General features: G+C 42.0%; 1 protein-coding gene across 10 annotated transcripts in view; it reads left to right on the forward strand.

Moving 5' to 3' along the window:
- The window catches only part of igf2bp2a (insulin-like growth factor 2 mRNA binding protein 2a), a 64657-nt gene extending 52874 nt beyond the window's left edge, over nucleotides 1-11783 (forward strand). For 9 of the 10 annotated variants that reach the window (XM_085919889.1, XM_085919890.1, XM_085919893.1 and 6 more), the window contains 13 exons: nucleotides 315-366; nucleotides 597-660; nucleotides 749-1042; nucleotides 1112-1246; nucleotides 1625-1747; nucleotides 2314-2449; nucleotides 3502-3639; nucleotides 4308-4376; nucleotides 5720-5836; nucleotides 5920-5994; nucleotides 6163-6294; nucleotides 6457-6570; nucleotides 6727-11783. In XM_085919889.1, coding sequence (XP_085776015.1) covers nucleotides 315-366; nucleotides 597-660; nucleotides 749-1042; nucleotides 1112-1246; nucleotides 1625-1747; nucleotides 2314-2449; nucleotides 3502-3639; nucleotides 4308-4376; nucleotides 5720-5836; nucleotides 5920-5994; nucleotides 6163-6294; nucleotides 6457-6570; nucleotides 6727-6825 — 1548 coding nt within the window. In that variant the 3' untranslated portion in view covers nucleotides 6826-11783. The remainder of the gene's footprint in view (nucleotides 1-314; nucleotides 367-596; nucleotides 661-748; nucleotides 1043-1111; nucleotides 1247-1624; nucleotides 1748-2313; nucleotides 2450-3501; nucleotides 3640-4307; nucleotides 4377-5719; nucleotides 5837-5919; nucleotides 5995-6162; nucleotides 6295-6456; nucleotides 6571-6726) is intronic. The other variant, XM_085919888.1, reaches the window with a different exon arrangement.
- Nucleotides 11784-11788: the final 5 nt, after the last annotated feature.

Raw genomic sequence — 11788 nt, forward strand, 5'->3', positions numbered from 1 at the left:
CTTCCTTGGTTCATTTCCGTCAACCCCGTTTTTTTCTACAAAACAAATTTAATAAAATAATTTATGAATCATAAAATAAAATAATCGACAACAATTTTAATTTATTAATAAAAAAAATGTTCAATTGTTTGTTTTACTGATAATTTTATATGTACAATAAAGCAATTCACTAATTAGTAAATGACATAAATAATATAATAAATAACACATGCAAACTGATTTAGTGCACAGTTTCCAGAATGTCCATGTACTTGTATTTTTTTTTTTATCCGCCCACATCTCTATTTAATTTAACGCTATCATGTCTCCGTTAGGATTTCGACGGTCTGCTGGCTCGATATGGTACTGTAGAAAATGTGGAACAAGGTACGCCACTCTTCTTCTGTGTCTGATTTCATCACATTGGTGCACTGCTATTTCCGTTTTCCACTTTTCAGTTTCTCCTGGTTGTTTGTTTTTGCCAATATCAGCGCTACGCAGTCTTAAATTGACGCATTTGTCACTTAGGAAGTTGAACAGTGGCTACAGGAAATAGTTATCGCTACATAATGATGATGACATCTTCTGACATGTGATGTATGCCTCTTCTCTGACAGTCAACACTGACACAGAAACAGCCGTGGTGAATGTTACGTACGCAACCAAGGAGGAAGCGAAAGAGTGAGTAAAACAAACAGAGACGCCTACTTGGGCCATTGCTAGACTGATTCCATTGAAATGTATTTTCTCTTGGTCGTCTACCCTCCAGAGCCATTGAGAAGTTGACAGACCAGCAGTGCGACGACTTCTCCTTGAGGGTGTCGTACATCATGGATTTGGACGCCGCTCCGCCGGCGCAGGCCGCCCGAGGTCGACGCGGCGGCCGGTTGTCGCGAGACCAGGACACCCCTCAACCCGGACCTTCGGGAGGCTTTGGCGCCCCTCGAACCCGACAGCAGCAGGATTTTCCTTTACGCATGCTCGTGCCTACTCAGTTTGTGGGCGCCATCATCGGCAAAGAGGGACTCACCATCAAGAACGTCACCAAGCAGACGCAGTCCAAGTAAGCAACTTGGCCGAGCGACACCTCCTGAATAATTGTCATTATGACGTCATTGCTCTCCCACGACAGAGTTGACATCCATCGGAAGGAGAACGCGGGCGCGGCCGAGAAACCCATCACCATCCACTCATCGCCGGAAGGCTGCTCCTCGGCCTGCCGCATGATCCTGGACATCATGCTGAAGGAGGCCAACGAGACCAAGACGTGAGTTGACGTTCAGGTTACGTCCAGGAAAGGGGATGAGCCAGCCATAAACGTCTGTGGCCTATAATCTTATCCTTTAACTCGCCAGCGACACCTTTTAATCTCAGCGTGCGTTCTCCTCGTGGACCACTAACACAGTAAACACACAAACACGTCTCACACAGGCTGAAACGTGACGGCGGCTTAGCGTTGCACAAAGACGGACAGCATATCTAATTGGCTTTGACTTTTAACAGCGTCTCTATGCTATAATTATACAAGCGCCAGTCTTAGCTAGCTTGACGTTTTTGAGGAAACCCCCTTGTAAGGATTATAAAAACATTGCTTCATTAATACCTGCTTGTGATGAAGAATGAATTTAACGTATTTTGTGCGCAGGCCGGAGGAGATTCCTCTGAAACTGCTGGCCCACAACAGCCTAGTGGGCCGCCTCATTGGGAAGGAGGGCCGCAACCTGAAGAAGATCGAGGAGGAGACAGGGACCAAGATAACCATCTCCTCGTAAGTCACCGCGTCTGTTCCTCTCCTCGTTTGATCACGCCCTTTCTACAAGATGTTGCAAACAACTTTCATACGGGTATCATAAATGATCAATTGAACGTGTGTTGACAAGACAAACTTTGTACAAGACTTGAGTAACATGGATTCATGTAGACCATGTACAGGTGCATTGGAGAAAATATTTGAAGTATGATGATGAAAAAAAAAAGAGACTTATTTACTACAAGCGCATTTCTATGAATTAATATCATTTAAACCCAGAATGGGTAATGTTGGTGAACTGGTTTAATGGTTTACGATTTATTTATCGGAATCACAATATTTAACAAGGGCGTGAAATTAGGAATCATTTTAGTGTATGGTCTCATGATGTCTCAGACTTAATGAACATGTACTAATACATTTTTTGTTATTGTTTATCAGCACAAATGTTTATGCCCGTTTTGAAAGGCCCACACTTCATTAACTACTGAGGGAGCTACACGAGGATCCAATTAAAATCCAGCCCAGCCCACTTTTTTGATCTGCCTCATATTCTTTGTTTGCACATCTGTATTTGTGTGTAGGTTACAAGACTTAACCATTTACAACCCAGAAAGGACCATCACGGTGAAGGGCATCTTGGAAGCGCTTTGTAAAGCCGAGGCAGAAATCATGAAAAAACTGAGGGAGGCGTACGAGAACGACGTTGCTGCTATAAATGTGAGTGTGTGCCAGCTCATCATCTGCGTGACCGTGTGTGTGTGCGTTGCATGCTATATAAGAAGCAGTAGAAGCTCAGTCAGTAGACACTGCCGGCAAACAGAGAGCATCACACGACCGCTTCACAGTCGTCTGACTCTTCCGAGAGGTTCTGACTCACGCCTTCCTTCTCCCCGCTGTGCACGTGCGAATCGTCCCCGTAACGCTGCTCATTCCCAGCATCTATCTGATCTCCCCCCCCATGACGTCATCAGTCAATCCGAGGAGGCAACAACAGTGTTTGTTTACTCCTTGGACACACATTGATCATTTTACTCTTGACTTTATTCAGGAATACAATATCAACGATTTGTCGCACTGCGGGCATTCTAAAATGTTGCTTCAAATGAAAGCCATATGTCGAAATATGCACACACAAAAAAAAAAACTAAATCAAATATGGTCCACCAATCAAAAGAGGCAACCCCTACAGCAAACAGTAACTTGTCGATAGTCTAATATGTGAGCTAGTTGGACTCCCTGCGCTTCTCCTCCAATATGTGATCACCATCTAGTGGACTATGATGATATTACACAAGCCTTTCACGTTATTAAACATTTCTCTTTTTAAAGTACTCCTTAAAAATTATTCTCAAGTTAATTTGTTGTCATTACCATATTACCATTGATACCTTCTGCACCTAAATGTTTTCATTCATTTTTTCTTCACTTCCTCAATTAATCTTCCATCAAATTTTCCTTGAAATGTTCAACTAAATTCAATTCTGAGCTCTTGGTATTGATTTTGTGGCTGTCTTCCTTAATGCTGCTTTGAATATTTTAAAGGCTCAAATATTATTATGCCTGTAGCGATAGCTATTTTATTTTTCTTAGAGTTCCTGGAAGTAAGGAGTTCCACACTACTAAAATATTGTAAAATAAATACCCCAGGACTGGAGTAAAATACATTTTGGCAGTATTCCTGGTTTAAACCTACAGTGGTCCTCCAAAAGTTCACGCTTATTGAATACCCTCATCATGATTTGTCTTCTGTCTGTTTCGTCTCATTCCAGCAACAAGCCAACCTGATCCCGGGCTTGAACCTCAACGCTCTGGGTATCTTCTCCTCTGGTATGCCGGTGCTGCCCCCAGCTGCTGGACCTCGCGGCTCAGCCAACTCTGTGGCACAGGCAGGATACAACCCATTCTTAGTAAGTCTCCCTCTGCCATGTCTGTCTGCCTCTCTCGCTCTCTTGCTGAGAAACTGGTGGACCAAACAAGAGCCCTTAAAGAGCATGACCTAACAAATAACTTCGATACCTAGCATCCCCATGTCTGCTGCGAATAAAATTGGAAAGCGTACCGGAAGGACAGACCGTTTGGAAAGTCAGTCAAAAATGCCTACGAAGCGCTTCAGGGTTGGACGGCCGTCATCGTACATCGACTAAATGTGGCCATCTTTCGTGGTGCGGCAGGCCTTCGAATAACTTCGATTCTAGCTTTTGATTGGCTCTGCTTGTTCCCGAAAGAAATATTTTGTTGGCATCTCTGGCAGGCTTTGCTCCACTGTGATTAGAAGACGGTGTTGTGGTACACAGTTTGAATCCCCCCCCCTGACCCCCCCACCGCAAAACTCTCCAGAGATGAGTCAGTGCGCGTGTGAAACAAAGTCTGCACTCATTGCCGGCATCCCGATCCGAACAGCGTGAGACGGAATGGGCCAGAATGTATCGGCGGGCTTCACAGAGCGTGTGATTCACTCCGAACTTCATGCCTCGAAAAAATTTCCCCCGCCGGGTCGGGAGCCTGTGTGAGTGTGTCTGGGAATGTGTGCGTACGTGCACCACCCTGATTCGCTTGCTTGTCACTTCACTTGCAGAGTCACTCTTCACATCTCAGTGGCCTGTACGGGGTTCCTCCAGCAAGTGCCATCCCCCACCAGCACTCAGTATGTCCTTCAAAAAGCTGCACCACACTGACCGTTGCCATGGTGACACCCGGCCACAACACTGGCTAGTTTGCGGTGATGAAGTGTACTGCATCGGGCTGAGATGTTTTCTCAAGAATTGAATTTCCTTATATAGCGGCCCGGGGCTTATTTTTCCAATTTGTTGAACGTATGAGGGATAAGTAAGAGGAACGACAATGTCTTTATTCATTTCATAATATGAAATATTTATATATTTTCCCCACAAATAAACATATTCGATATATAATATTCCCTAATGAGCTTTGAAAATAAACTATAAAAGGCAGAATCTATTGGAAACAGAACTTTTTTTTTGCAGTTGTTCGGATATTACTGGGACGTGCAGACGTACCTAATGTTGTGGCCAATGAGTAGAATTATTTAAAAGAGATCATGTCTTCTTTTGCTGTGTGGCAAAATGTCACTTTTTGAGTGCTATTGGAAGGAGAAAAGTTTCTTAAATCCCTGAATTGGATTGAAGGGGGGGAAAAAAATAGCATAGAGAATCCCTCATCAGCATCTCAGTATCACCACCGCCACCAGAACACCACAAATATGTCTGGATTGAGAGTTCCAGCCCAGAGTTGAGCTAGGGCTCATTAAATCCACTCAATAAACCACAAGTACACAAATACACGAGGCCAGACGGCAAAAAGCTCAACTCTTAGACAAATTTTGTTTGCAGGCGTCGGGTCAAAACATACAAGAGCGTTACACTTGACGGACACCTCGGCTCATCTTAAAACATGGATGTGCTGGCAATTTTTTGGGATTGGATTTGGAAAACCAACAGATGGGTTGTTTACGTTAGGGACAGACGTGTGTCACGCTTTCAATTTCCGTCTTTGCTGATTATGTGGAAAGTAAATGTTATTAGTGTTTTTTTTTAAACAGTTTAATATTGTAGAGTTAAACTTTTTTTTTTTTTAAACCACAAGTGTAATTGTTGGAATTAAACTTGCATCTCAAGGCACATCTGCAATTCATTTAAAAAAACGATTCAATTATCAAAAATGTAAAACATCAAATTTACACCATAAAAAAACATTTAGTTTGTAATGGTAAAAAGTTGTGAAACTCAAGTTTGTCTGTAGAGACTTCTTGAAAGTTACTTTTACATCATTTGTGTCTTCTAGTGGAAATTTTGACAGGAACCTTTTGTCATTTTTGGCTGTCTTGCCTCCAGACTTGGCTCATGTGGTAATCGAGTTCACGCTCTGTCATCTTTTCTTGTCTGCTTCCCGGAGAACTCAAATAAAAAAAAAAAAAGCATTTTCAGTCCTTGTATGTGTGCTTAAAAGCTTCTTTGTTTCTACCTACAGGCTCCAGAACAGGAGGTTGTCTACCTCTTTATTCCAACTCAGGCAGTGGGAGCTCTCATTGGCAAGAAGGGCCAGCATATTAAGCAGCTGGCCCACTTTGCTGGAGCCTCCATCAAGGTACGGAGATCTCGCCGTTTCACCTTCAAAAAAAATTGGAATGAAATGTACGCTCCAATTTCTCTTCTCTGATTTGCCTTCAGATCGCCCCAGCTGAGAGTCCCGATGTCACAGAGAGAATGGTGATCATTACCGGCACGCCAGAGGCTCAATTTAAGGTAACCTATCTATAAATATGGCTGCAAGAAGTATCACTTGAGAAATGTGTCAATTATTTTCCTGAAAGAATGAATGTAATCAATCATCATTAGTAATCATTTGAGTTCATGGCTGTTTTTCAAGCTGGTATTGTTGAATTGTACCTCACGTCCTCCTCTGATGTCCAGGCCCAGGGTCGGATATTTGGCAAGCTGAAAGAGGAGAACTTCTTCTCGGGGAAGGAGGAAGTCAAACTGGAGACGCACATCAAGGTTCCTTCTACTGCAGCCGGAAGGGTCATCGGGAAAGGTGGCAAGACGGTGAGTTGATTGGCGCTTGTTCTTCCATCCATCCATCCATCCATCCATCCATCCATCCATCCATCCATCCATCCATCCATCCATCCATCCATCCATCCATCCATCCATCCATCCATCCATCCATCCATCCATCTTCATTTCTTACTGTGCTCTTGATTCCAGGTGAATGAGCTTCAAAATCTTACAAGCGCTGAGGTCATCGTACCGCGGGACCAAACTCCAGATGAGAACGATGAAGTGTTTGTGAAGATCAGTGGGCATTTCTTTGCCAGTCAGGTACGCCAACATGCTCATTAATTTTTTTCAACGGTCAGCAGCAAATAAAATTGAACTCAATTGAGGATGTCATCACTTTGACTTGTTTCGATTGATATCAAGTGCGGCCAATCAAATCCCAGCGATGACCTTTTTGCGCTGCTCTTTTTTTAACAGACTGCACAGAGGAAGATCCGGGAGATCATTCAGCAGGTCAAACAGCAGGAACACAAACACCAGCGAGGCGCCGCCAGTTCACCGCAACACTCCAAGTAACCGGCGGGCGCCGACCAATGAATGTAGCCCTCCCCAAAATGGACAGAGACCTCTAGTCAGACAACGGCCGCGGCCCGCGAGGGAACGCGCAGGGCAGACCAGCAGCGGCGGGATCCAAAAAAAAAAAGATAACCAAAGAACTTCATCGAGGAGGGGAAGCGAGCGAGAGCCAAAGGCGGTGAGCCACGTTCACGTGCAATGCCAGCCCTGCGACAGCACACGCCGCGGCAGGATACTGATATTGCGAGAACAGCTAAACAACAACACGAAAAGCGGACAAGCGTCGTCGTCACGAGGTAAAACAGGAACTAGCACGTCACTCTGCGTATTTGTTCTCTTTAGTTGGATTAACATAATGTAGGCCTAACACGGATAAAAGCGACTGTATTAACCACACGATTAAAATGAGATGGAGATGAACTATCCTTAGCAGTATTAACACAGGGTAGACGACTTTATTGACATTTACAAGAGCAACCACACTGAGCAGTTCCCCTACTTTGGAAGAAAAAAAAAAAAAATCAAAAAGTACAAGCCCCATTTGGAAATATGGTGAATGTTTTTTTTGCAACAAGCCTCTGTGTGTGAATGTGTGCGTGTGTGTTTGTGTGTGTTTGTGTGTGTGTGCCAATGCTTCTCATCAATCTTTTTTCCCTTTTTTTAATCACTCTCTCATCAGTCAAATTTGGTATTGTAGGAGGATAAAGAATACGTGAACGCGTGAAATTCCCCCTCGTCTGTTATATCGTACATATATGCATTTCAACAAACTAGAATTTCTGTGGTTACACTAGTTGAAATCAAAAAGTGAAGCTTGGATATCATAAATTGAACATTTTAAAGGGCCAATTTTTTTCCCTAATCCTGAATGATTTCGTATATCATGTAGTTTCTTGAGATAGAAATGAAAGCTATGGTGAAAATCATAAAAGATTAAATCATGAAATATTTTACTCCACAATCTATATTGCTGACAAGTTTCACTCTTTGAATTGAACTACTAAACTGAAGCTTTCATCGATATTCTAATTTATTGAGATGCACCTATATGCGCTTGGCTTAAATAATGGTCCTATTGATAAATGGTCCTATTGATAAATACTGCAACCACTTTTAAAGAGCAGAACAAACAAATGGACTAAACTACTGTTAGTCTCACTACTCAGTAGAACCTTTTCGTGTGACGTCACTTCCGCTACCCGTGTTCTCTAATGGAATAAGACATGAATAGTTATCTAAATTCTATTTCATTTTCCCTTGATTGGCTATGGGCAAAATAAATGTCATCTCTGAAGAAAAGTATTTAAAAAAATTCCATGCCAGTGGGGAATTGAATGAACATGTTGCTTCGGAATGTGTTTAAATGGAACTCAAATTACCATACCAACATAACCAAAGTAGAGCCTCAAAAGCAACAGTGTGCACTCCGTTGTGACGAATAATTAACAAATAACACATAGGAAATAATGGTATTAATATATTCCACCATCTTTAAAACTTTAAAGTTCCTGTAAAATAAAATAAAAATGTCTTCTAAATTTGACACACCAGAGAACTGCGTTGTTCTTGACACGGTTAATTTGAATAATTAAAAATAAAAGTATTCAAAATTATTCAAAATATGATTCAAAGTATTCAAAATAAAGCCAACTCTAAAACAACAAGCGCGAGGCATTCCTTACATTATATAATTAGAAATGTAAATGTATTCCATTTGGGAATACAAGTAGTGGAAAGTGAAGCGATGTGATGTCACGGCGAAAAGCGTCCACGGTTTTGAATGTGCGCACACTCGGCCTTAAGGGGGCGTCACGTGAGGATGGCTGTGTGTTTTTTTTGCATGGAGGCAAATGTGAAGGCAGGGGTGGCATTTTCATGCTACCCCTCAGTGGCACAACGTAAGCGGGCTAGCGTTACCCTTTCTCAGGGTCCGGGGATCTTTGTAAAAAAAAAAAAAAAAAAGGAAAAAAAAAAGGGGAGCGTGACAACTGTGAATGTATCAAACGCAGCCTTTTTTTTTTTGAAACTTTAATTCCAAAAGACAACAGCAGCCCTTGCCTTGTTCAGCTGGCCAGACACCGTGACCTTGAATTTCATTTCCTATGCTGGCCGTCTAAAGCCTTATTTTATCACTCTTCATCGCAAAGGCTATTGCCACATTTTCCTCTGTGTGCGTGCGCGCGCGTGTGTGTGTGTAAATATATAAATATATAAAAAGAGAGAGCAATATTTATGAATCTATTTTTTTTCCTATTTTGTGATGAGAGCTATTGATTATGAATCAAAAGAAAATGAAAAGTCCTTTTTTTTTTTTTTTGCCCTCACTGGGACACTGCCATTTTGTTTTGAAGGGAAGTGTTTATTTTCTTGAAAATGAATATAAAGAGAAAAAAAAATGAAGAAAAAAAAATATGGGAGAACAGTAAAAGTGAACCACCGCAGGATGTAAACAGTGCGCATGTCAGTATTGTGATCTACCTCAGGCTTCAGGGTACCTCAGTCCAATCTTTCATTTCCCCTCACCAATTCCCCTCCCCAACCCCCCACCCCCCCGTTTTGGGAAATTTTGTATGCCTTGTTAACTGATCATTTTTGATCCCTTTTCTTTTTTTTTTTAATGAATTTACAAAACAAAGAAAAAAAAAAAGAAGATGAGTAGTCTATGCCACGTGACCTCTTTGCTGAGACGTGAGTTTCAAAACGGTAAATAGAAAAGTAGGATGGAACGGGGGTCGGAGGTCCAAACGGCGTCGCGAAAAAGACGAAAGAAAGCAAATGCAAATCCGCCGATAGGAACTAACCGAGTGTACCTCCTAAAAATGAAACAAAACAATGTGGGGAATTGGTTGTTGGGTTGATTATGCTTCTTGTACCTTTTGGAGACCTTGTTAAATTCGAATCAGCCATTGCAATTTGCCTCTGGTTTGGAAAAATCACATTTTGTTCCCTTACTGAACTGAATTTAAAAGAATGGAACAGACTTTCCAAAGGTCAACAAAGCATTGTTATAACATGACATGACTACCAAATTCATTTTCCCTAATGTTTTGTTTCATCTTTTATTCCCCCTAACTGTACCTCCAGGGGGGGGAAACAAAATCACCTGTGAAAAACAAATGTTATAACACACCAACTGTCTAATTCTCTGTTGGTTGATAGTGATTTTTATTTCTCTTTTTTTTTTAAAAAACACAAAAAGATACACAGAGCTGCAAAAATACACTGACTCTTAAATATAGTGTACAAAAAAAAAAAAATCATGTAGAATGTAGAACTTATAGCTGGTGACACTAGTGGATGTGAGACGATAGAATTGTTCAAACGTGTACAAGAGCGTCTCACGCAAACGCATATCCTGTTTCCTGTTGTGACCTGAGCGTCACCGCCGTTTGCCCTAATCCCTTTATTTTTTATTTTTTTTTGCTGTGTACATTTGACCATTACCTCTCTGAATCAAAGGCTGACGTTTTATTTTTTTAAGTTCCTCCAGCGGTCGGTCGTGTGGCAGTCGGCGGCCATCACGGAGTCCCGGTGAACACACACACACATAGCTATGTGACCTCACACAATGCCTCGTTGCTTCCTTCTCCCGGTCGTAACTGGCGAACGCAACGCTCCCAGCAGGGGGGCGCTCCGCTAGTTGACCTCTTTTTGTCTTTTCGACTTTGCAGAGGACCGTCTTGTCTGTCTGCCATCTGTCTTTGGGGCTCTTTTAAATGCGGCGTTCCCGCTCCAAGGTTGGACGCTCATCCTTTAGCCAGGATTGCGCCGTTTTCTAAAATTTTTGGGGTTGTTGCTAGACTTTTAATATTCAAAACCACACTTAACACACATCACTGAGGGTGTATTAGTAGCGATGTTTAGTCATATCACAATGGTGGTTGGATAGTAGTCTTTTTCCTTCTAGGTTTATTTTGTCTCTCGTCGATCCGGTTTTCTCGTCACCGACACTGTTCTGATGATGATTCTTAAAAGTTTTATTTGGGTTAGACTGCTGCCAAGACGTGGCTTCAAATAGGAAAGTCGACGTTAAAGTCAAAATCGGCAGTCCGTTGAGCGCTGACCTCCGCCAAGGTCAAAACAATACTTGCTGGGATTTATTAAGACATGTCCAAATGTGCATTTTTTTGCTCCTGTAAAGAATTGCACTGTGTTTTGCTATGTGTGAAGTGTTAGGGCCATTTCGAAGGGGGGAAATAACACAGTGAGAATTTTAGATTTGAAGGAATAAAGTAAAATTAAATTCTGAGAATAAAATAAGAAAATCTCAATTGTATGATTAAAAAGAAATAATTCCTAATTCCCTTTCATTTGTATGGAGAAAGATGATTTGAGATATGAGTGTTTTGAGTTGTGGTCATGAAATCAATTCAACTCATAAGTCAAGGCCCAATTTTGTTGGTGTCTTTGTTTTTAACATCTTGCTAGTTGTAATTATTTTTCTTCAGCGTAGCCTCAATGGCGTCGTCGTTTCTGTGTAATGCTTTTAACGAAACAAAATCCACATTAACGTCCTTGGCGGAGGTCGTGTAGAAATAAAAGTAGATTGACAAGAGGATTCACGTGTGTAAGAATAGAACTTAGGACACGGTAGGGCAGAGCGCATTTGGATGACTTCAACTGCAGCAGTTTTTTGTTCAATGACGTTTGGATGCCAGACGCCTCATATAGCACTAAACTTCTACTAGTGGTTTTACACATCTCGCCATTTGGGAGATTCCTCGTGTGTGTGTGTGTCCGACAAGTGAAACCCCTCCAATGTCCCCCAGGTCGAAAGGTCTCTAACATGTCAATAGGTCACGGATGATGTGCGCCGGACTGACATGGGGTCCGCGTTTTGACGCTTTTTTTTATGGCGGACCTGTGCCTTTCTGGTCCCCGAGCGTACTGTTGTTTTGACTTGTGAGTGAACTGTATTGCTGAGCAAATCTGGATCTGAGCAATAAACACCATTTGAAAGATG

Source organism: Syngnathus leptorhynchus, chromosome 9 (assembly GCF_054491065.1).
Source record: "Syngnathus leptorhynchus isolate UIUO chromosome 9, UIUO_Slep, whole genome shotgun sequence".
Classification (NCBI taxonomy): Eukaryota; Metazoa; Chordata; class Actinopteri; order Syngnathiformes; family Syngnathidae; genus Syngnathus; species Syngnathus leptorhynchus.